Source organism: Lagenorhynchus albirostris, chromosome 2, assembly GCF_949774975.1.
Source record: "Lagenorhynchus albirostris chromosome 2, mLagAlb1.1, whole genome shotgun sequence".
NCBI classification, from domain to species: domain Eukaryota; kingdom Metazoa; phylum Chordata; class Mammalia; order Artiodactyla; family Delphinidae; genus Lagenorhynchus; species Lagenorhynchus albirostris.
Window position 1 is genome coordinate 163510607 of NC_083096.1, and position 25679 is coordinate 163536285.

A 25679-nucleotide genomic window follows, 5' to 3' on the forward strand; every position below is an offset into this window, starting at 1 on the left:
TCGCCGGGTTCGGCTGCGTCCGTCCCGCCGCCCGCCCGTTGCCGCCGCCGCCGCCGTCGCCGCGCTTTCGCTTCGCCGGCCGCCGCCTAGGGGGGCTGGGGCCAGGCCAAGCCGCCGCCGCCGAAGCTGTTGCCGGGATGCCACGGGTGTACATCGGCCGCCTGAGCTACCAGGCCCGGGAGCGCGATGTGGAGCGCTTCTTTAAGGGCTACGGGAAGATCCTGGAGGTGGATCTGAAGAACGGGTGAGGAGGACGGAAGAGGGGCCTGCCGGGTGGGGACGGGGCCCCGGCGGTGGCGGGGAGGCCGCGGGGACGGGAGTGGGACGCCTACCCCGCGCGGAGCTGCCGGCCTGCTCCGGCTCCGCCATAGTCGCGGCGCCTCGGGGGCGCGGGTAGGCCCCAGTTCCCACTGCGCCTGCGCGGGTGGGGGTGGTGGAGGGATAATGGGAGCGATGGTGAGGCTCTGAGTGGGACGGGAAGAAGGAAAACCTGAGTGGGATTGGGGCGCTGGGAGGGAGGGCACAGCTCCAGGGCTCCGGGGAGGCCTGGGTTTTTCCTTCCCAGGCGCTGGAGCCGGAGCCTGGTTCATCTTCAGTAGAGACCGACCTTTCCCGCTCTGAGGGCTGCTGGAAACAAACAGATTTCCTCCTCCCTTTTCACCTCTTCCCCAGTCTAATGGATCAGATGGTCACAACGCATCTCTCCCGGGGACTGGAGCTCTGAAGGGACGCCCTTTTTAGACTTGCCATGTGCTACACTTTTTTGGGCGGGAGACTCTAGTTTGAGTAGTGTAGGGACGGTTTCGAAAGTATCGGCTTGCGGTGCTGAAAGCCTTCACCGTTCCCTCTACAAGGGTAAATTAAAGTCTTAGCCTGCTATCTTCAAGACTGCGTACAGAGTTTCCATGCTGGGGTTTCCGTTCTCCAACTTGCCAAAAAATTGTTTTGTCGTTGTAGAATTTGTTAGAGAATAGTGGCCACCGTGACTAGTCAACTAGTTGATGTAGACGGAGACCTACAGTTTAGGAAATTGCTAACTTACTACCCACCCGGGTATGGTCTGTTACTTGTATTCCTAATCTACTTTGGTAGAGCAGGGCCCGCAGGGGCTACAAGTTTCAGGGGAAGCATGAGGAGTCAGCCCTGGAGAAGATATTCTACGGGGAAAACTGTGAGAACCGGGAAATGTTAGGTAGGACTTCAAAGACATGGATATAAAAAAATAAAAGGAGTGGGGGAAGCATTTTAGGGTACTAAACCTTGGCTGTTAGAAGAACTCTTGGCTTTCTTTTTTTTTTTTTTAAGATCTACTTTGCAACAGGTCTGATACAGCTAGAGTTTACTCCCCAATGTAATACTAGCAACTAACACTTGAGAAGTTATAAAAGATACCTAAGTTGAGCATTTGAGAAAAATTGGAAGCTACAATGTACTCAAACTCTTGGCTGAGTTTAAAATTTTAACAAGTCATTTCAAATTGATTGTTAGGAAGGATCACCTTCTTACTAAGGAAAATGTCCTCCATCAAGTGTTTATTATGAATGCTGATTTCTTTTAGAGTAGAAGGTTTAGGAAGTTACTCATTTTGTTCAATAGAGCTTTCAGTTCTTAAACATACTAGATAAAGTGGGCAGGGGGTTGTTCTTGTGATACATATCATATGTCTGAACAGTCAAGTTCAAACTCCCAGTTTTCTTCAGAGCCCAATTAAGTTGACAGTAAATTTTGTGGGGAAAGCATGGGTTTTGAAAGCAAACAGGCCTGGGTCAAATCGTAGCTTCACCACTTACTACCTATGGGCAAGTTACTTCTCTGATTCTGAGTTTCCTCATCCACCAGGAAAAGGAAGATTAGAGATAATAGTTGTAAAGCATTTGGCTCATAGCTGTAAATGGTAGCTATAATCAAAGGGATTTGACCTTGATCATAAGGAGAGAGCTTAAGTGTTTAGTAACACGAAGCGTATTTGGTGAGGTCTGTTCTCTAAGGTTACTCAAGTGATAGTGAGCAGAAAATGATGTTGATGTTAATAGGAAAGCTAATTAATGGAACAAATATGTTGATAACCGACAAGATGCCTCTACTGTGCTAAATGAAGGGAGGAGGCAGAAAACCAGTTCTGCCCTTGAGTGAATTAAGTGCTTGTGGTTATAACATACACTTTGAGTTAAGCAGTGCTTGCTCTCAATTTAAACTCACGAAGTGAAACTTGGAATGGTTTGTCTGAAATAGGCTTTGAAGTGTGGATTAACTGGGGCTTGAAGTGTCTGGGAATAGTGTATGTCATAACTGGTGATGGTAGAATAAGGAAGAATTTTGAGATATAATAAACAGTCTAGCTTGGATTGAGTCTCATGAATGATCTAGAAGTTTAACAACATAAATCAGAAACAACTGTAAGATTTTACACTAGACATTCAAAATCGTGGATAGTAGTTCAAATGCTCTGGAGGGAATAATTGAGCAGCCTGAGAAATGGTGATCTAAGAGGAAGAATCGATCGATCCTTCCAGGACCCTAAATACGTGGGTCTCTTGGGGAACTATTCATTTTTACAGTTGTGCTGCTAAACCATGGTATGCATGAAATCTGTGATTGAAAGTCAAGGGAATGAAGAATGGGGAGTCATTTTAGGGATTTGAAGGCAGGTGTGACAGTCACCAAACAGGTGCACCTCCTGGTAGCATTCAGGAATCATTGCAGAGGAAAATGACTTCTGAACAAAGGACCAATGGTATATAGATGTATTTCAAGCAATTGACTGGATTAGATGGCATTAGCACAGAGGAGTTTGAAAGGATGGCATAATTTAGCAACATGTGTAAGCTTATAGTCCTGGAAACATAGGAAGGATAGTAGAGCCCCTTGAGAAGCCTTTTTAACATATCTGGATTGTGATTATTAGTAACTGAAACTCAAAAGATTTTGGATGGTTAGGGCGTTGAAGAATTGCTGAAGAGTTCAAATTTGTAGAAGTGAGATTTATCAGTAGACAGTAGCTATATTGAGCTGAAGGGTTGTAGGTAAGTTCTGAATTAATTAAGTAGGCATAAAGCAGTGGTATAATAGAAAGTTGACCAAATGAGGCAGCAGATGAGCTCTCCAAAGGAGATTTAGTATCCAGGAGAACATTTTATGGACCCTCTTGGGAGATGGGAGAAGGGAGATGTATGCAGTAGCGTATTGCCTGCTTTTATTGTACCAGGTAACCCTAATCTAGATTGCTTTAGTTTTAGAGAACTCCTGGAAGGATGGTTTAGTTTGGGACCACGAACATGACATAAATCTCCCACCACAACATAGGCCACTCCAGATCCCCTCTGGTCTCCTCCATTTGTATGTGCCACACTAACGCCAGCAAGAGCAGCGGTGGGCCAGGGGTCAAGGAAGCAATGTTATTAGCAGCTGTTTACAGCCTTCCAACTCTGTGGTAACTTTTGCTGTCTTTGATTATTTGTGAATTCTGTGAGCTTTCTTTTTTATTAGTAAATCACTTTTTTCATGTAAAATGTAGATTTTTTTTTAAGTACAGTAATTTTGCCACAAAATATTGTGGTTTTGGTCTCAGATCTTTATATTTTAATTTTGCCATATTTTAGTCAATGAATGAAACATATCACATCCTAAGATTATTTTTGCCTAGTAGCTGGACAGGTAAACCCCCAAACCATTGAGGGTTTGGGGGGGGGTTTGGTTTTTTGTTTTAGTTGGTTAAATGTGTGAATTAAAGCTCTCCAGGGAAACTTGGCTATAAATTTCAGAACCTTTGTTTCATATTACAGACAGTGAAATTGTGAACAGCCAGAATTTTCAGGGATGTCCTGGTCTGTGTAGTTGGATTTTCATGATATCTAAGTATTACCAAGAAGTTTTTTGTTTTCACCCTCTGTTTTAAATTCCTTCAAGTAGAAGCTACCCCTTAGTTAATATTTTAAATATGTTATGGCTTTCAGTGAGTCAAGTCGTTGTTCTTTTTGTCCCTGAGCACTGTAGGGCACTGTTAGGCCTGAGATACTGGGATGAATCTCTGCCAACCCCAGAACCTACAAAGAGATTTTCTCTTTTGACTGAATCCTTGATGAGAGCTTGTTTTTCTTCTTGTCTTTTAAAGAGGCAATAAGGAAAATATAATTGATGTTCCAGGTTATTGGTTTCTGGTTAATTGAACTGGTAGTTTAGTATTAAAAACCCATTCTTGGGAACTCCCTGACAGTCCAGTGATTAGGACTCTGTGCTTTCGCTGCTGAGGACCCGGGTTCAATCCCGGGTCAGGGAACTAAGATCCTGCAAGCTGCATGGTGTGGCCAAAAAAAAAAGGAAAAAAACCCATACTTAATCTGTGTAATATTTCAAAATAGTATGTATTTATTTCTGATTATAAACATTTTACATATTTATTGTACATTTTTTTAAATATAGAGGACAAAAAATGAAAGATGACAGTATCTGCACTTTGAGACTTTGTCTTTTTCCGCACACAGGTGTATGCACTTAAGCCTCCCCGCCTCCCTTTTTCACATTGGATTCGTACTGTACGTTCTGTTTTGTAACCAGCTTCTACCTAACAGCCTGATCCTTTTGTCGTTAAGTGTTCTCCCACAACCTAATTCTTAAGGGCTACATAGTATTCTCACATATAAATACTATTTAATGTACATAAGCAAAACTATGTTGCAAGACATTGCGGTTGTCTTTGGTTTTCCACTATTTTACACGTATATAACGCTGTGGCAAATATCCTTTATGTAAATCTTAGGGCAGATTCCCGAAAAGGGACTTTGGAGTCAGAGTGTATATAGCTGTCCCTCAGTATAATCACAGGATTGGTTCCAGGACCCACTGCAGATACCCAAGTCTACGGATGCCCAACTCCCATAGTCGTCCCTCCACACCCACGGGTTCAGCCAACCCAGGATATGGAGAGCTGAGTGTACACATTTTTAACTTTTGCTACCTTTTGGTTTCCATGGTATTTGTTTATATTTTCACCTGCCGTATTTAAGAGTTCCTATTTTTCTGAATTCTCAACTACTCTTGATCATAATTTTTTAATATTATGACTTTTTAATTAGAATGTCTAAAAATATATATTAGGAAGTTGTCTTGCAGCCTTTAAGCCTTATCTGTTTAGCCTACCAAGCATAACAGGTTCAAGAACTTTTTTTAGAAAGTAACTTTTTGACTGATTAGAAAATAAATACAGGTGCATTGTAGATAATTTAGACAATACCAACAGCAGAAAGTAGAAAAGAGGTATCATTAAGAATCCTTTTAACATAGACAAGGTCTTATGTGCAATTTTATGTCCCACTTTTTCTGCTTAATTTTTCTCATATATTTTTTCTGTTACATTAAAATCTTTCTCATAAACATCATTTAGGGCTGCATAAAATCCATTGTATGGCTATATCATGATTTACCCAACCATTCCTCCTAGGCTGTCTCTCAATTCTTGCTGTTCCGTATAACCTTGTGATGGATATCACGTGCAAAAAACTTTGCATTTTAGTCATTCCTTAGGACGGATTCTATGAAGTAAAATTCCTGTGTCACAGTAGGAGTGAACACTTTGAAAGCTCTTGATGCGTGTAGCCAAATGTCCTGCAGGGCTGTGCCAGTTACACTTCTACCAGCAGCGCATGAGCACGCCCGTCATGGCAGCCTCGCCACCACTGCGCCGGCCGTACTGTTTAGAGTCTTTGCTACTTTAACAAGTGAAATGGTTTCAGGTGTTTTAACCAAGAGCTTTTTCTTAAACAAATAAGAAATCATGAGAAACAGGGCTGTGGATTAAGTAGCATTCTGTCACTGTTTTATTCATAGTATCGAATGTAACTTACAAATGTGACCAAGTTGTTTTTGTACTGAAGTCTCTTGCTGAGGTCAACATACCTCGCCCCCAAAATATATTAGGTATGTTACTTTTTTTCTTAAGCCATGGGTAATTTTTAAATTTCTGTCATTTTGAAAAGTCATTGCCAAGAAACCATACCGTGCTGCGGTTTGACCAAATGTTACCACCTTAAACTGCCCTGGCTTGAGACTTCCACTCCTTGTTCCTGGTTTCCCAGTCAGTTTGTGATAAGAATAAACATCGTCTGTAATTACTTGGCCATGTCATTTAAAATCCCTATTCCTCAGTTTAATAGCTTGCTCCTCCCTTCCTTATTGATGTATCATGAATAAAAGGGCCATGTGAAGCATTTTTCCCTTCTTAAAAGGTAGGCACAGGATGTAGACTAGATAAAATGTGGTTTGGGTTCATGGTATTTTTGGATACATCGAAGTAACCTAAACAGCAAATTGGTTTTTTGTTGTTGTTTTTTTTTTGTTGTTTTTTTTGCGGTACACAGGCCTCTCACTGCTGTGGCCTCTCCCGTTGCGGAGCACAGGCTCCGGACACGCAGGCTCAGCAGCCATGGCTCACGGACCCAGCCGCTCCGTGGCATGTGGGATCTTCCTGGACCGGGGCGCGAACCCGTGTCCCCTGCATCGGCAGGTGGACTCTCAACCACTGCGCCACCAGAGAAGCCCGCAAATTGTATTTTGAGATCCTCGGAAGAAAGGTGCTCCAAGCATCTGAGAGAATACTATTGGGGGTGGTATTTATAAGTTTGTAAGCTAACACTGAAATTTTAAAATAAGTGTTGTCTCTAGTTTGTACTGACGGGGAAACTGAGGCACGGGGGATTAAATGACAGGGCCAAGATTACAAAATGAGTTATTGACAACTCCGGAAACTGAAGATCTTTCTTATTCACATACCAGATAGAGCATGGGTGGTGTCAGCCAAAGTTGCTCTCATGCTGTTTCCTTCCAGACGATTCATTCCTATCCTTTGGGGCTTGCCTCCAAGGGTGAGAAGGTAGTTCAGGTTCCACAGCCTGAAGTCCTTAGTCTCTCTGCAGAGGCTTCCAACAAGCTGCCAAGTTACTGCCAAAAGTGAGGCAGGTGCTATTTTTTTTATGACGTTGGCCCCAGACAGAGACTGCTACTGATTCTCCTCAGGCTACTCTTTGCAGAGCTGAAGGGTGGTATCAGCTTTGTGATGGCTGACCAGGGTAGGATCTATGCAAGTAAATGCAGTGAACAGTCTCTGTCCTGTTGTCATAGCTAGGGCTGTGTGGTCTTGGAGTATCCTGAAGGTGAGGGATGGATTGTGCCCTGGATTTGCACACCTGTATTTTGAGGAAATGCCCTACATGACCTTTCCTGTGTGTTGAGATGAAAGTCTAGAGGTCCTGGAACTGCACATGATGCCTGAAGAGCCACTTAAAGGGCCCTCCGCCAGGGCCCCAACCATGTCTTGTTCCTGGGTGCCAGATGGGGACCTCCATGAACACAGACCTCCAAGGCCTAGAGAGGGGGAAACTGGAGGAGGGAGGTTTGAATTCAGCCGTCAGGAGTGAAAGAGGTGAGCAGGAGGCTTGGGTGAGGGGTCAGGAACCACAGACCAGACGAACTGACTTTGAGAAAAGTTATTTCATGTGGATGAAATGAAGCTATTGATCCATTAATGTTTAAGGAATTTGAAACATCCATTAAAATATAAAGTGAATTAAATGACTGATTTTCAAGGGAAGGGCATCCCCAAGAAATAGCATGGGGAGTGGCATCTTTAACCAAAAAGAAAAAGAAACAGGGACTGTGGGGTGGTTATGAGGGACATGGAAACAGCCAAGATGGTCCCAAGAGGCATAATTTCTAAGAGGCTTTAACACCTGTTACCCTGCCTGTAGTGTGGTTTTAGAGGTAAGTACAAACTGGTTTTGTTTGTAGCTTTGGTGTGGAATCAGGTAGTGTTGTCTGCTGAGTGTACACCTTTACTTCATTAACTACAAGTAACAGTGATTCTATCTTACGTTCTAGGAGTTTTATTCTAAATTAGCAATATGACTTTCATCTCTTGAGTTTTTAAATTGTTTTTAATTTGTGATTGAGGCTTCCTGAGCTTTAGTGTGTCATCAGGGAATAGTTGATCTCTTTTCTTGTGAGACCTGTTAATTTCATTTACCCTTAGTGTGGATAAGTGTCAGAAAATTGAAATGTACACGGGTATGATTATGTTTGCTCCCCTTTAAGGAAAGCAGCCCTGTTGACTTTAAAAGGTCACAGTGAAACACTTCATTATGACAGAGGGGTTATGGTTGTGATAGTTTGATCCACAAACTATTTGCAAGTATGTTGCTTCCTGCGGGTAGTCCCATTTTATAGGGTAGAAATATGGTAGCAGCCTAGTAAAAGTGAATTTGCTTAGTTCATTTTTGAAAGGCTTTTGGATAGTTGAAACAAAATGGCAAATAGGCCCATAGACCAGTTACAAAGTAAGACTAGATTTGAAATTGGGTACAGATTCCTCTCTTCCTCCTGCTTTCTGAAGGAATTTTGTATTATCACTTCGTTTTTAGAATAATGATTGTTTCTGTTCTCTTTTCCTCACTCCAGTATGTGAATATTCCTTCAGAGATGGGCTGGTATTTTCTTAATGATTTGTTATCTTTCTCTATTTTCCTAGACTGGTGTTAAAATTTTGATAACTGACATACAGGTTTGGTTCCACTATTAGCTTAGAGGATGTTCACAACTTATTAATTAGTACACATCAGATGCAGAAATGGTGTTTCTTGCCATTTAATATTTCTCATAAGATGCTAATATTCATGTGGGCATTTGTCTTCCACAGCATATAATTTGATGTAACTGATTTTCTGTGCTAGAGCTTGTGTTTCTTAAACTGTTTGCTCTATGGACCACTTCTTTCCACTGGTGTGTGGAGATAGTAGAACATGGTGATGGAGTGTTGATTTTAGGTTAGGACCTAGGGTTGAAGAATCCCAGGTGTTGGGTAGCCTTTACTTAACTGCTGTAAGCGTTCATTTCTTCATCTATGAGAGTATCAGTAAATCTCAGAGTTGTGAACATTATTATAAAGGATTTTGAAAAGGGAAAGAGTCCTGGTGGGCTAGAGTAGTCATGTTAATAGTGGTTTGGAGTTAAATCAGATCATAGATGGCTGTCATCTGCAAAGTACTTTTCTGGTTGCTGCCATAATCTTTGTATAATTGGAAGTCTGTAAACTTTATAGCATTCTTTGATTTCTCATCCATTTTTTTCCCACACCATTCATGCTTATATTTTTTGGTCCCGGTCACCATTCCTTACAAAACTAATTAAATGCATTCTTAAATACATAATACTGTCAATATCCATTCACATCTACCACCTCTAGGCCAAACCTTCCATCATCTCTATGCTGGTCTAATTTTTGCTGAGCCTTAAAACCAAAGGCAGATTCCAGGGGTTAATATGGGGCCTCCAGAATGGGGATTGCACAGAATAATCTTATTTTTCCTCTATTCTTCTAGTCTGTTATGTTCTGAACCCACACATGTTTTCGGAAGGACCAGATGGCTGACACTGGCTAATGGGAACCAAAAGACGAGTGAAAGTAACCTGGTTGTCACATACTCCAAGCTTAGGGGTGCTTCACCTGCCCCAAGATCAATTTCTTTTTTCCTCTGGAGAATTGACCCAGCTGTATCAAAAAACGTTAATACAGCCTGGCTTATCTAAGGTTAGATTATCAAGTCAAGCAGCAGCATTTGTTGAATTTCAAAGGATTGTGCTCAGGACTGTGGGAGAAAAGAAACAGCTGCCTTTACAAAGGCACTGTGACCTTGTGGTTAAGAGCTTGGGTTTTGGAGTCAGATGGACCTGGGTTCTAATCCAGCTATACCGCTTAGGAGCGCCTTGACTACAAGCCAGTTGCTTAGCCTCTCCCAGTCTCATTTTTCTCATTGTAAAATGGGAGTAATAGGAGTAGTAGTAGTGCATTCTTCGCATATGATATGAGGAATGAATGAAATATTATAGATGAATCATTTACTGTGTGCCAGGCACTGTTCTAAATATTAGCCTTTGTTAATATTAAAGAGCTCATAATCAAATGAGAGGATAAGCACAAACGAAAAAGAACAAGGCTTGAAAGGTCACCAAAACATTATCATGTAAAACATAAAATTGAATAGAAGTGCTAATGCTAAAGACAGTGCTAAAATGCTTAGAGTCCGGCAAGTTTCTGAGACTTCATGAAAGAGAATTCTCAAGTCTATGGAAGATGGTTGCTGTGATTCACCTTGCGTAATCAAGGCATTCCAGGTTTAGAGAATGGCATCAACAAAGATCTTTAGGAGTCAGTATAGACCTCTGAGCAAAAGAATGATAAAGCAGCTGACTTTCCCCACTACATTTAAAGAGACAAGTTGACTAAGTAAAAATAGCCATATTCTTGAACGAAGGAAGGTGATCACACAGGAAGAGACCGCCCTGGGGGCCCAGCAGAAAGAGCACACTGTAAAACTAGGCAGTGCACTAAGTGGGCAACCAGAGAAGAACAGCCAAAGGCAATGACAGTGTTTGTAGGAGTGAATCAGGTGGTCAGGGGACCGAGAAGAGAGGAATCATGAGGTAGGTTTTCTTCTTTGAAGGTGGGGAAAGATCAAGTGCAGACTGAGCTGTGGCCAACGTTTGCAGACCAGGAGTCCACACTAGCTCTAAGCAGAGAGCCCTTGGTGTGCGGGAACTGCCAGTTTGCCGACGCGAAAAGAGCCCCAGACTGGGTACTGGTGAGCCCTGAAGCCGCACCCCAGCTCTGCCACTCAGTGAGCACGGGTAAGTCATCCACCTTTCACGGGTGGCCGTGATGGCCCTCCCTCCTGAGGCTAAAGAGAGGGAGGCCGGAATGCCCAGAGCAGCCTCCTTCCTGTCTCAGGATAAAAAGGATCTCAGGAACCCACTTCGTGTGGTAGGAGCTCCTAGTGGTGGGTTATAAACAACCCTCGGTTACTGGGATAGTCAAATTGCAACCATAATCCGTGACTCAGAGCAGTGAATGTGACATTGGTTAATTCTACTTTGAGGGCCTGACCACTGCTTCCCTGGAATTTTGCAGACCTTTGGAATTGGGGGCACTTACATGGTTGTCACTCACAAGCTTTCTCTGAGTTGGCCTCACCTGAGCGCTAGAGAGTTGGTTGCAGAAGTGTCTTTCTGCAGTTTACCAAGCACTTTATGCAGAGAGCGAGAACTTCCGTTTTTTATTACTGTCCTGTTAGTGTGCCCTAACTTTTTTCACCTCATAACACAAGCTGGCTGAAGCCTAGGATCAACACTGAGTGCTTTGAAAGAGAGCTGTTTGATTCCTGTTCACTGAATGCCGTTTCTTTCAGGGTAGATTTAAGGGCTCTGCCCTTAAAGTACATTGCTGTTGACCCTAGTTTCAGGGTTCAAGCCACCCCATGGGTTAACTTCAACAGATGAAAATTTTTCCTTGGCTACAGCAACATCCCTAATCCTGACCAGCCATGGAGAGGTTCGGTTCTTGCAAGGAAAATGAGTGAATGTGGGAATGGCTCACCACATTGGGAAAACAAAACTCACATCCTGCTGATGGTTGGCTGAGGACTGTCATGTCCACATACAAAGAAAAGCATGTGGCACAGTTTTAGGACAAAGGTGAGCAGAGATCCACCGTGGAAAGGGGCAAATTTTTCTTATAGAGAGAACATCCAAGGCGTGCCCCCGCGGTAAGCAGTACTGGCGGGTGACAGCAGGCACGCGCATGGAGGCTTGCTTTCCCTCGCTCCTCGTCCCCACGCCCCGTCAGTCAGCTGGTGGTGTGCACCCCCTTAGTCATGCCCTGTTCAGTGAAGATGTTTGGAAGACGGAGATGGCCCTAAGCCATTTCTGGAGGGGTGAGATAGACTCCCCAGCCTCTTTAGTAGGACATACAGCGTGGTATTTGGGACCATTGGTGTAGGTTATTAGATCAGGGGAAGACTATTCAGCAACAACACAACCTCAGGTGGTAATTTTTCTTGGGTGAAAAAGTGTGATTAACATTTTGAAAATTGAAGTCTTGGAGTACTTTAGTTTTAAAAACATGTCATTCCAATTCTAGAATTTCAGAGTTCTGACTGATAGTCTGAGCAGTAGTACATCAGCTGTTGAATGAGGAAGACCAGCACATTGGCAGTGTTTTAAGAATGGACTAAAGTTTAGAACAGCCCACGTAATTCAACGTGGCTTTTGTGTGTGGTATCCAGAATACCTATCTATAGTTGGTAAGAACCATGGTGCCCACTGTTCTTAGAAAATGGCAGTAATTCCTCGGCCATCATTTTTTGACTAAATTTTTGTTGGGATTAAATGTGATCTAGAGGAAAATAGTGGGAAAAGGCAATAGCAGAGAAACATTGAAGAAAGGAGTTTTTCTTTTAATTGAAAAAATTTACATTTAATAGTTAGGCCATGCTTTTTGTTCTTTCACATAGGTGTAGAGAGAAAGGTCGAAAGATACAACATCTGGGAGTCAAGCCAGAGGAGGCATATTGGTGGGGTTTTGGTTTGGTTTGGTTTTTATCAGTCCCTACCTTAGAGGGATTTATTAATTTGTCGTAGATTCATTCTCCTGAATTCCTTCATCTTCTTCATTCTCATACTAGAATTACTGAAAGATGGTTGTTTTTAATAGAGAAGAGGAGGGGTGTCTGCAGCTAGAATTGAGAGATTTATCTGCTGGGTTATGTTTGTAAGGCTTATCTACAGGTCACACCAGAGATATGTCTACGTAAATACATGCCGACACATAGTGTGTGCACACATGAATCCGTGTATTTTATATCCCTCCTTTGACAAATGATTCAAAAGGAGAGTACTTTTTGGGAGAGGAGATTAAAGCACAAAGGGATGTTAAGATCGATTTAGAAAGATTCTCCCATGTTACCAGGAAGAGCTTTGCTTTCTTAAAGGCACTAGAATTTAATTCAGAGACAGTTAAACTATTTAAATAAAACTAAAATTTCATCCCATTGTTAAGCCAGAGGAAGACTAATTTTCATTTTAACTGTCATACTTTTGCTGTTAGGAGAAACCTCAGAGATACGTAGTATAGCTCCCTCATTTCACGGATAAACTAGGATCCAGAGAAATAAAATGATTTAAATGTGCTTTTCAGAGTTGGTTTATTGCAGAACCAGGACTAGAACCCAGGCCAGTTCCTGCTGCTCCAGTCTTAGGCAGAGTTCTGGAGTCATGCCACAGGCTTTGAATGTCAGCTTTGCTGTTTTATTATGCACATTGTTTAATGCGATGTGCCTCAGTTTCCTCATCTGTAAAACAGATAACAGTACCTGGCTCTTGGGTATTGTGATTATTAAATAAGATAACATTGTTTAGTACATAGAGATTACTTATAAATATTAAGTACCATTTTATTGTTGCTATCTAGTCTTCCTGCCTTAATTGGGGAACCCATTCACTCCACTTACTTACCAATTACTCCAGTTACTTACCGAGTGAAGTGATTCTTGCAGTAAAACTGATCTAAATAAACAGTGATGTGGTAGAAACAACCACACACTGATCTGGTCTTTACTTTGCTCTCAGAACAGGAATCCTATCAGGTATGGTTTATGGTGCAGGCGTATATTTGGTTTAGTCTTCCAGGCCCACCCAGCATGTCAGTGACAGAGAGAAGTGACAGTCAGGTTCCTGATTTAATCCTTGGACTGGACTTTGACACTAAAATGTTCCAAATAGATTTTGTGGCTTTTCACAGAGTAGTAGCCAAGATTTTTCTGTGAAATAAATTTGATCTTAAGTCAGCTGTTTTAATAAGTTACTAGGATATCCCCAAAATGTGGCTAAGTAACTTGCTTGTTGAAGAAAACGGGGTGTTCTGTGACTTCTTTATTTAATCCTCGGGAGTCAGCGTTGTCCTTATGACATCACATCAGATGAGTTAGGGGCATTGAATGGTGCCAAGCCAGTGTGAACTCTTAGAGGGGCATGGAGGCCATTTTATCATGCCCGTGTTGGATGTTTTCTCTCATCCCTCTATACTTGGCATCTGGGCAGGTGGACAAAGCAGACCTGTAACCAATCTTGACAACTAAATTAAGGAAGGTACTCTTGGGGACAGGAGGTATTTTATGTTCTATTTAGGAATAAACCAAAGCAGAAAGTAGTTAGATTTGATTTTTTTATTAGCTCCTTTTTATTTATTTTGTCTCTAAAAATGATAGTATAGCTTTCCTGATGACTCACTCTATTTAGGAGAGAAAAAAGTAGCTGCAATATATTTTAATCTATTGAAGATTTTTAATGATCATAAAGCACTTTTTAACATAGGAAGGTATTGATTTGGAGAGGCTTTACTTTGCCAAATATGACAATCATGGTCAGAATCATTCTTATTACGCTGCTCGGCAATTCCGGCTTATGGAAGTGTGAAACCATGTTTTAAAGATTTCATAACCCATAAGTTGAGCCAGGTGTCTTCTGAATTGTGTTATTGCAGAACATTTCCCATTAAACACTGGGTGTTTCTGTGTTACTTTTCTTTAATGGAGTTGAGATTCAGTGCCTCTTAAAGTTTGAATGCCACTCATAGACATTTCAGCATAAAGAACCCTCCAAAGTTTTTAGCTGTACATTGTCACCTTGAGAGACTCTTGTTTGATAGAAACTCTTTAATCTTTAGTAAAGGAGGAATTCCTCAATTCTGAGTTCTCTCACTTAACATGTTGCTGAGTACAGCATTACATGCTAAAGAAACTGGAATAATTTTGGTCAGGCTGGATAAACTTCTGGCAAGTCTTGTAACCTGTTTTTAGTTCCAGTAGGTGTAAACCCGGAGGGAAACGGTAGTCAGTATCTGCCTATATACATAGCTCTGTTAGAGTTTAAAGATGTTGCTTGTAACTTGTATGATTAAGATGGTTTTAGTTTTTAGGTATAGGCAGTGCTCACAAAGCTAGACTTTTCACAGCCACATCAGAGCAAACTAAAAGTTTCTTGATAACAGTTGGTAGGGCATTTGTTTAACCTTGGTTATAAATATCTTGCAAATTTTGCCTTTTAGTTTTATAAGTTGTACTCTTCAGCAGGCATTAATAGGATTGGGGTAGGGGGTTGTTTTCTTTTGGATATATGTTAAACCACCAAACCTGTTTGCTGGGAAATTCCTAGCACTACTGTGTAAAAGAAGTTTGCACAGTTGTTTATAGATTTTAGAGAATTCCAGCCTACCTAAAACCTCATGGAAATGAATTTGGAATATCATGAGGAAAAGAATAGCTCCAGATTTTTTTCACTGGTAGTTTCTAGAATAGTTAATACACTTGTGACTTATTTGTTTAGGTAGAGAAATGGGAACTTTAAAAAAATTTTTTTTCTTTCACTGAGGAGAGTCAAGGTACTGTGATTTTTTTTTTTTTTTAAACCTGGTTTGTTATTCCAAACATGATTTAACAGTTAAGACACAGTGCCTAAATGTAGGTCTAATTGTTCTCTAAGATACCACTTTGGGGCTAAAGCTAAAAAAAAAAAATGAGTTTTTATGTGACTTGAAAGAGCAAATATTCAATCTTGTAGAATTATGTATTTTAATACCTTATACCAAGTATCCCTGTGGAGGTCTTTGCAGTTGCCACCAGCTACCTGGGGAACAGAAGAAGTGGTCTCTGTATATTTAGCCAGCCTCCTATTAGAAAGACAGGAGTCAGCCTTCAAAAGTCTCCCTGCCCTCTTGCAGTGCCTGTGGGCACAAAGCTGAGTGGTTTCTGCTTAAGGGAAGAGAAAGCTGGTCCGTAGTTTGCAAAACCCACCTAACCTTTGCTAAGCATGAACCTCATTGCTTTCTCTTTAATGTTAGTGAAGCTGGGTGTCAGAAGGGTGCCAACCAGGATTTTGTTTGCTTTCTTCTAGATATGGGTTTGTGGAGTTTGATGATCTGCGAGATGCAGATGATGCTGTTTATGAACTGAATGGCAAAGACCTTTGTGGTGAGCGAGTAATTGTTGAGCATGCCCGCGGCCCGCGACGAGATGGCAGTTACGGTTCTGGACGCAGTAAGCATTTAAAGGGCATTTGTATCAGTGACATGCCTCCGTTATTAAATGTTAATTTTTAAAGTAATTAATTAATTAATGTTACATTGAAATGTATTGATATTTAAGCCATTTGTTTTATAAATTTATGTATCTTTTTAAATGTAAAATTGCAAATAAACATCTTTAATAATGTTTAATTGTAATCAAATTAATGACATAAATTTCTTGTTTTAATACTTTATAATTATGTTTAATGATGTGTGTTTGTGTTGTTGTTTTTTTTCTCTGTAATGCAATTGTTTAACATAGATTTAACAAAGACCTCAATGTTTTAATTAAAAGAATCCTTTGAGGCTAAGATGACTGCCTGTTCCATTTGCTGACCTTGGGTTACCTTTCCATGCGTGGCTCTTTGAACCATTGTGGCCCTTGGCTGACCAAAAACAGGAAGCCATGTGACGACCGCAACCTTTCCCCATTAGACCTGGGTGGTGAGGATCCCAAGGGTTAGACACAGATGAGATTAAACTGAAATAGGTGCCTGAAAATCTTTTTTTCGTATAAAATGTTCACAAAAACTTTAATCACTGTGAGTAACACCAGTAACTGATTTAGTAATTTGGTTAGTTATTTCTAAATTGTTAAATTGTTGATAGTTTTTAATTTATGCATGTTAATTTTAAATATAAATATTAATGAATATACATACTTACAACTTTGTAAATTAAATTAAATTTTCATGTTAGCTGATTGCTCCTTTTTAAATCTAGATTAGAATTAAGGGTGGGGGTAGAGTTAAAATATATACTCTTTGGGGTGGGGGTAGATGGTATATTTAAGGGGAATATGTGCTGTATCATTTTTTCTTTTTCCTCCACTGAAGTAATCTCATCTATTTGAACCTTCCAAAGGTGGATATGGTTATAGAAGAAGTGGCCGAGATAAATATGGCCCTCCTACCCGCACAGAATACAGACTGATTGTGGAGAATTTGTCAAGTCGGTGCAGCTGGCAAGACCTAAAGGTTTGGGCCCTGTTAACCTTCTGGGTTACAGTTGGGCAGGAGTTAAAGTTGAGTTAAGGAAAGAGGTTATTTTATGCAGGCCCAGGCACACAGAGAAAACTTTCCCAAAGCATTTGGAGATTTTCCAATTAAAGTTTCCATAGGAACACAAAAGACACTGGAATCTCACTGCTACTGTATGTTATGGGGCCAGCATGCTAAGGACAACCTATGTTATGTGAAATTTTCCTCTGTAGAGAATGTTACAGAGAGGTAACAATGTAGTTTCTCCCTAATAAAAGAAAAAACTGCAGCCAGCAGTTTCCTGCAGTATTAGTGCAAGTTTGTGTCAGCTTCCATTGTAGAGCCGCATTGGTGAAAATGACTATCTGACCCATGTTCTTTTCTAAGATTTGTTTTTCATTGAATATTTGTCCTGAAAGAGTTTTAATGTCAAAAAGTACAGTCCAGTGGTGTACTGGCCATGCAGTGTACTGATCACAGCTCGTTTTTTGAAAATGGTGTTGGTTTTTAATCTCAAAAGAGAGAAAACCTTATTGAGCATGCCTTAACCTGGATGGTCTTAGGAGGGCAAATGTAAAGGTTGCTCAGAGTTTCCTATCTCACTTCTCATTTTTAGTCCATTATTAAACAAGTCATCTCTAGCAAAATGAGTGAGTATGTTCAGGTTCAGCAAAAAGTAGTAACTTATCAAAGCACTTTTACATCTTTTTTTCTTTTTTTTACATCTTTATTGGAGTACAATTGCTTTACAATGGTGTGTTAGTTTCTGCTTTATAACAAAGTAAATCTTTTTTCTTTTTTTCATGTGCTGTCAACAGTCTTTAGCGAACAAAGATAAGATCCAGAAAACGTTAATTCGCACAGTTGGTCTTAGCAGAAGAGCTGAGACTAAAACATATGCTGGTATTTTTTCTAGTACACTGTGTTGGTTGTCAGTATTACAGCAGGCCCTTACTGAGTGTCTGCCAACAGGACTGTCCTCTCTGAAGGAATGACTCCAGTATTCTGAGAGTTAGGATTGAACATTATGGGTAGAAACTAGAAAGGCTTTCAAACTTGGGGTTAAAATGGAGCCCAGCCAACGGCCTCAGTTGGTTTTATACTTCTGTGTGTTTGGCAGTTTCCCTCTCAGCAAAGGAGAGGAGTCGAGCCAATTTCCCAGGAAGTCAAGGGAGCCTTCAGAGCAGGACTTTGGAGCTCACCTGCCTGGATGGAATCCCAGCTCTGCCACTTATCAGTTATTTTACTCCAGCAACTTACTTTCCTCTTGCACTTCATATTCCTCAACTATAAAATGGGAGAAATATTCATTTCTACTCAGAGTTATTGTGAGAAATGAATGCATTTTTATATAAAAAGCCTAGAATGGTTCCAGGCACAAATGCTAGCTATTAATCACGGAAATGCAAAAATAAAACTAAGGTAAGGTGGTATATTGTTAGTTTTTAAAAATGTATAAATTCATAATACCCAGTGGTGGTGTTGAGTTGAAATTTATAGAGTAGTGGCATTGAGAATTGGTCGTTTTACCCACGGTGCGGGTGGTGCTAAGAATTTAGGTCCTGAAGTCTGGCTGCTTATGTTCAGACCCCAGCTCCTTCACTTACTACCTGAACGACCTTGAGCAGTTTGCTTAAATCTCTTGTATTTCACTTCCCTGTAAAATAGGGATAATGATTGTATCTACCTCATGTGGCTGTAAATAGGACTAAGTTAATTAAATCCTACCTATCATCCAGTGAACACTCAATATGTTAGCAGCTGTTATTATTAATTTGGAAGTATGGCAATATCTCAACTTGCCCAGGACAGTCCCAGGTGTGGCATAACTTAATAGCATCTTCCTTTACTCTTAGATGTATCCCAGTTTGGATGATAAATTATATGGACTCCCTGCCTTTTTCCCAGAGCGCCCATTCCTGCAAATAATTCAGCTGAAGTAAAGAAATTTTTGCATGAAGACGGTCATTGCTAGATTATGAATAATGGCCAAGGACTATATATAAAACCCAGAAGTCCCAGCAATTGGGAAACCCTCAGAAAAAGTATTGGACACACTAATTATGAAGAATGTAATGTATGTTAAGACATGTAAACATTTTATGATGCAGTGAGTAGAGGAATAGTATCAAATGGCATATAGTCAGTGTTTGTAACTTTGCAAATAGGGAGAGGAAAGCAATAACAAAAATGAACTGCTATTGAATATTCATGTATTCATTCCACAACTGTTTATTATTGAGTATATATTATATATAAACAACATGGGGAAATTGGCCACAAGACCCCAGATTTCATTTTCTTTTTAAACACTAATCACATCTTCTCTTATTTATATATCACTTCAGTATTTATCTGTCATGTTAGTTGTATTCTCTCATTGGGTTATATTAAGTCCTCAAAGAGAATGAGGAAAGAGGCTTACAGTAGTGAAGGGACATGGGTGGTCATTCCACTTCAAAGCCAGAGCTGGAAAATATTGTTCTGTTGTCTTTTTGTCTTTCGTAATCCATTTTTGAATTTGTTTACCTTTTACCTTAGATATTTATCCACAGCTATACATGTTTTCAATAAGGATTTATGATGAAATGCAAAAGACCAGAGTTAAATGTAGTAACTTGAGCTTCTAAAGCTTCTGTAAACAAAGAACTTGCCACTATAAAATTTGGGAAATGATAGTTAACTAAAAAATTTTATATTCAAACAAAACTATTTAAAGAAACAGTTAAATTATTTATTATCTCTACTACCCACCTAATGCCTAACACTTCAGAGAACCTCAGTAAATGGTCGGTGTGTAATTGGAAATACTTAAGAGTCAACTTCATTCTGAGGAAAGCTAGCATTTCTTCTAAAGGAAAGGGAAAACTTTCATTATGATGATGTTAGATATTTTCACAAAATGTGTCTTAACCTATTGGGGGATTTTGTTTTTCTTCAGGATTATATGCGTCAGGCGGGAGAAGTGACCTATGCAGATGCTCACAAGGGACGCAAAAATGAAGGGGTGATTGAATTTGTGTCTTACTCTGATATGAAAAGAGCTTTGGAAAAGTTAGATGGAACTGAAGTCAATGGCAGAAAAATCAGATTAGTTGAAGACAAGCCTGGTTCTAGACGACGCCGGTCCTACTCCAGGAGCCGGAGTCACTCAAGGTACTACTGATGTGTTGGCGCTTGCTGTAAATTCATTAATGAGCACATAGATAATCCATTTTCATTCTTCTGTTGAAGTCTCAGTACCGTGGTTCCGTCTGGTCCAGTTACTCAGAACTTTGAACTGAACATTTATTTGTAAAACTCTTGAACTCTTTTGTCATGAGTACAAATAGAAGTAAAGTCCTTTCTCTGACGCAGGTATCAGTGACCTTCTCTCACGTTTCTTCTTGGGTCCCCTAAATCATACCATTACTGGGGGTGAACATGACAACTCACCCCTTGTTACTCTCCCAGATACTCCAGCTACTCAGGAGTGGAGACTTTGTCTTATTTGGTGGCTGTTCTGCAGATGGGCGAGGCATTTGTGAACAAGACACACATGCTCTGTGCCCTCATGAAACTCAATCTAGTGGAGAAGATGGGCATTGAGCAAATAATTACCATTGTGATAAGTATGTCCAAGGGAAAGTACGCGGCCCAACTCGTCCAGAGAGCTGGCAGAGGCTTCCCTAAGGACATGTCGTAGAAGCTGAGACCTAAAGGATGAGTTGGACATGGTGGGCAGAGAGGGGGGATAGTGCCTTTTTAGCAGAGAGAGCAGCGTATTTTGAAGGCCCTGTCGTGGGGAAGGAGGAAGCAGAGGAGCGTGGCTTGAGATGAGGCAGAGAAGAGCGAGATCCTGCTGAGCCACAGGCCAGGTTAAGGGTTTAAGAGTAGCGGGAAGTCATTAGTCTAAGCTTTTCAGGTTTTGTTGTTTAACTCTTTATTATGGAAAACAATACATAAAGCATTAGAGAAAATATGAACCTTGAGTCCCCTTACACTTATCACCCATCCAGCTTCAGTATCTTTTATTTTGGCAGTCTTATTTCATCACCCCCTCCTGCTTCATTGTTTGAAGGCAAATCTAGACATCCTGTCATTCTGCCTATAAAGTGGATATCTCTAACCTTTTATTTTATAAATTTATTTATTTATTTATTTATTTTATAAATTGATTGATTGATTTTTGGCTGCATTGGGTCTTCGTTGCTGTGCCTGGGCTTTCTTTAGTTGTATCATACAGGGGTTACTCTTCATTGCGGTGCACGGGCTTCTCATTTCGGTGGCTTCTCCTGTTGTGGAGCACGGGCTCTAGGCGCTTGGCCTTCAGTAGTTGAAGCATGCGGGCTCAGTAGTTGTGGCTCGTGGGCTCTAGAGCACGGGCTCAGCAGTTGTGGTACACAGGCTTAGTTGCTCCGCGGCATGTGGGATCTTCCCAGACCAGGGCTCGAACCCGTGTTCCCTGCATTGGCAGGTGGATTCTTAACCACTGCGCCACCAGGGAAGCCCTAACCTTTTAAATAAAATTATGAGGCCATACCACAGCAACACATCTGTATTCAACTTTCCCCAATTGCCTCAAATATGTATGTATTTTTGTAGTTTGTTCATATTAGAATCCCAACTAGGTGTACACATTGCAATCAGATGACATGTGTCTTAATTCTCCTTTTAATCATGGCTGCATCCTCCTTCACCCTCTTTTTATTTTCCATCCATTTAGTTGTGGAAGAAACGGTTTTCTGTTTTGAAGATCTTTCCATAGTTGAGATTTTGCAGATTGTGCTCTTCTCGTGATGTTTAACACATCCCTTTATCCTGTCCCTCGTATTTTCCTATAAAGTCATAGTTAGGTCTTGCGGGCATTTAGAGTAAGGCCAGTATTTTAGCAGGTGCTTTGTACTTCCTGTTGCAGCACTTGTGTGGTGTCTGGATGCCCCACTTTGAATGGTGATAACATGCATCCCTGTGAGCCGTCCATTATCCAGTTCTGCACCAGTTTCCACCTAATAGTGGAATTATTAACATCTGCTGATAATCGTTACCTCGCGCCATGCAGCTGTGGTCGTAACATTCTGACTGTCTAGTTTTCTGTTCTTTGTGCATTTAAAGGCTGTCGTTCTATGAAGGATGATTTCCCTCTTCCACCCTTTTGCTACCACCCTAAAATAAATTTTTATAAGAAATGGAAAATAAAAATTGATACCTTTATTTACCAATTTCCAGTATATTGAATGTGCCCAGCAACACCCAAAGGTGGTGGTGAGGTTGCTTGTTTAGTATTATTTTGAATGAGTTCTTGGATCTTTGCATATTTAATGTTTGGTCCATTGCAGTCAGTTTGTTTTTGCTCAAATTGTTCTGTCTTTGGTCATTGGGAGCCCTTCAGGTTGGCTTCTCTCTGTCTTTTGGTTTTGTTTGATTTTTCTGTGACTGTGCTTTACTAAATATTTCCCCAAATTTTTTATTGCAGCATTTTCAAACATAAAATGTTGAAAGAATAGTTCATAAACACTCATATGCTCTCCTTATAGCTTCAACAGTTACTAAAATTCTGCCTTTCTCTCTGTATATTTATAGACACGCCCTATACATAAATAAATGTAGCATTTGAAGGGAGATTGTGGAGAGTGACACTTCACCCCCAAATACTTCAGCATGTATCTCCAAGAATGCAGATAAGCACAATTCTGTCTTCCAACCTAAGAACATTAACAGTGATCCCGTGAAGTCATCTAGCGTCCAGGCCGTATTCAGATTTCCCCAGTTGTTCATGGCTGTCCTTAGAGCTGTGTTTTCTCCTGGCCAGGATCCATCCAGTCATGTATTGCAAGGGGTTATTGGGTCTCTTCAGTCTGAAGCAGTCCCCCGCCTCATCCCCCCACCCCACCCCATGACAATTACTTTTCTTAGCTTTTTTTTTTTTTAAATACTGTCCCACATTCTGAATTTATGTTTCCTCTTTGTATTGTTGTACTTTATCCCCTGAGCTTCTATAAACTGGAAGTTAGGTCTAGAGAGGTGTGGTTGAGACACAGATTAAACATTCTGAGCAAGAGTTCTTTCATAGATGATAGTGCCCAGGAATCTTTGAAAGTCTCTTTCCATCATGATGAGAGGTTCCGTCTTTGCCTTTCCTGCCCTGCACCTGGAATTGGTCGTTTTCCCCAAGGGTTGCTTTTGGAAGGAAACGACAGAGTCCACAGTCTCGGCTTATTAGAGACTCTTTAATCTTGGAGGGTACAGTGGACCCTTGAACAAGCGGGGTTGGGGCGCCAGCCCTTCACATCCGCAGTGCCCACACCTGTGGATTCAGCCAGCCACAGATCGTGAGGTACTGTAGTGCGTATCTGTTGAAAAAACCCTGTGTGTAAGTGGCCCCAGGCAGTTCAGACCCATGTTGTTCAAGAGTCAGCTGTATTTTTAAAACAGCTCTCTGGTCTCAGTTGAATAAATAAGTGAAGGGCAAAAGTGTATGCAGGAAGACTGGCTAGGGGGCTGCTGCGGAACCAGGGAGAGTGGTGGTGGCTTGCTGGGGGGCAGCCGAGGTGGATGAACTGGAGAAGGTTGAGAGGAGATTCAGTAGTGCAGAAGAGGGTGAGGCAGAGAGGGGAGTCGAGGGTGGCTGTGGCTCCTCGTGTGAGGAACTGGTGAATAACAGCGGCAGCGGTGGGAATAAGGAAGGAACCCAGCAAACAGAACAGGTCTGGGGGGCAGTGGGTTCAGGAATGGAGGCACTATGAGTTTCAGGCAGGCCATCCAGGCGGAGTGTTTGCGGGTGACTGGATCTCTGGGCCCAGAGCACAGGAGAGAGTTCTCTTTCAGCTTTGTGCCTGGACACAGCCAGGGCCATGCATATTTTTTGATAGAAAGGATGTCTGAATTGACTCTTTTCAGCCAGCGTTTTGTCAGCAGGTATTAAAAACAAAAAAAACTTTCTCCCCTAGATCTCGCTCTCGAAGCAGACATTCTCGTAAGAGCAGAAGCCGAAGCGGCAGCAGCAAAAGCAGTCATTCTAAGAGTAGATCCCGATCCAGGTAGGTCTTCCTGGTATTCACGCAGGGCCCACGTGTACCGTTTCCCACTTTGGTGTTAATGGTGTTCCCAGTCTTCCCTCACCCCAGGATGCCCAGCTCTGGACTGGAGTCTCGGGGGTTCAGAAAGCAGTCCTTGGCCAGCACAAGCCGGGCTTTGTATTGTGGGGCACAGCTCCACACATAGCTTTAGTCTGTTCTTCTCATGAGCAGCCTGAAAGTACGAAGTCACATGCGGCTTCGCCGTCCCCGTGTCTCCCCAGATCAGGCTCCCGTTCCCGGAGCAAGAGCCGCAGCCGCAGCCAGAGCCGCAGCCGCAGCAAGAAGGACAAGAGCCGGAGCCCCAGCAAGGACCAGAGCCGGAGCCGCAGCCGCAGCGCCGACAAGCGCCGCAGCAAGAGCAAGGACCAGGCCGAGGAGAAGGTCCAGAACAGCGACAGCACCGGCAAGTCCAAGAGCCGCAGCCCCAGCAGGCAGAAAAGCAAGAGCAAAAGCAGAAGCCGCAGTCAGGAGAGGGGCACGCAGGAGAAGCGGGGCAGCGTGAGCAGGAGCCGGAGCCAGGAGAAGAGCCTGCGCAAGAGCCGCAGCCGCAGCCGCAGCAAAGGAGGCAGCCGCAGCCGCAGCCGCAGCAAAAGCAAGGACAAGAGGAAGGGGAGGAAGAGAAGCCGGGAGGAGAGCCGCAGCCGCAGCCGCAGCCGCAGCCGCAGCAAGAGCGAGAGGAGCAGGAAGCGAGGCGGCAAGCGAGACAGCAAGTCGGGCAGCAGCAAGAAGAAGAAGAAGGAGGACGCCGACCGCTCCCAGTCCAGATCGCGATCCCGCTCGGGCTCGAAGGAGCGGGAACACGCCAAGTCTGAGTCTGGCCAGAGGGAAGGCCGAGGGGAGAGTGAGGATGCTGGCGCCAATCAGGAGACCCGGTCCAGGTCGAGGTCCAATTCCAAATCAAAACCAAACCTCCCGTCAGAATCACGCTCCAGATCAAAGTCCGCGTCAAAAACCCGATCCCGGTCCAAGTCTAGATCCAGGTCTGCGTCCAGATCGCGCTCCCGGTCTAGATCCAGGTCCCACTCACGGTCCTAACTGGCTACGACCACAGCTGGAACTACCCGAGAAGTCTTTTGTACATGTTTGGTAGCCGTAGCACAAGTGATTGAAGTAGAACATATGTCACTGCTGTACATTTTTAACTCCCCTAATGGTGTGTCTACAATTGTTAAGTCTAAGCGCTTCCTCTCCGTAAAGCCTCCTGGCGTCAGGCCTTCCTGCTTGACTGAAAGCAGTCTTCTCTTTGAAAACCCCCTTTACTCATGGCCCACAGTAGAATATCCAAAATGCCTTGGCTTTGAGGCCTGGCCTTTCCTACAGGGAGCTCAGTACCTGGATGTCTTTAAGGCTGGAATGATGACATAGGTAGGTATGGTGAGTTCAACCATTTTGCCCTTGAATTGATGCCCTTTGATGTATGCCATTTAGTGAAAGTGCTAAGTCTTAAGTTTCCTACCACTTTGGTTTCATATTTTTGGACTTAACAAAGTTGTGAATAGCACAGTCGAGGAAAATTGATACCTGCAGTAACCCATAGGAAATGAACTGTAGAGTTCCATATTCTGGTATTGTGATTATATTGTTTTATATTAAAAAAGAAAAGAAAAGAATTTTTTTTAATTTTATTTTTCCCCGTCTTGCAAAGTATAGTGACCCCTGTTTCCATTAAATTTGAATAAAGACTATTTTTGCTTGACAAAA

The 25679-nt window shown here is 42.0% G+C and overlaps 1 protein-coding gene across 2 annotated transcripts; it reads left to right on the forward strand.

Moving 5' to 3' along the window:
• On the forward strand, positions 1 to 25679 carry SRSF4 (serine and arginine rich splicing factor 4). Of its 2 annotated transcripts, XM_060140808.1 has the most exons (6): positions 1 to 244; positions 15769 to 15911; positions 16805 to 16917; positions 19862 to 20076; positions 23850 to 23939; positions 24200 to 25679. In XM_060140808.1, exons 1-6 carry the CDS (start codon positions 138 to 140, stop codon positions 25011 to 25013), a joined length of 1482 nt encoding a protein of 493 aa, XP_059996791.1. In that variant the 5' UTR covers positions 1 to 137; the 3' UTR covers positions 25014 to 25679. The 2 variants fall into 2 exon arrangements, with proteins under 2 accessions (XP_059996791.1, XP_059996790.1); XM_060140807.1 differs by lacking the exons at positions 1 to 244; positions 15769 to 15911; positions 16805 to 16917 and adding an exon at positions 18477 to 18997.

Excerpts from the sequence above, each read along its gene's own strand:
- SRSF4 (XM_060140808.1), top strand. The coding sequence starts at position 138 with ATGCCACGGGTGTACATCGGCCGCCTGAGCTACCAGGCCCGGGAGCGC. Across the intron at positions 15,912-16,804 it reads CAGTTACGGTTCTGGACGCA|GTGGATATGGTTATAGAAGA; the intron begins GTAAGCATTTAA and ends AACCTTCCAAAG. Across the intron at positions 23,940-24,199 it reads AAGAGTAGATCCCGATCCAG|ATCAGGCTCCCGTTCCCGGA; the intron begins GTAGGTCTTCCT and ends GTGTCTCCCCAG.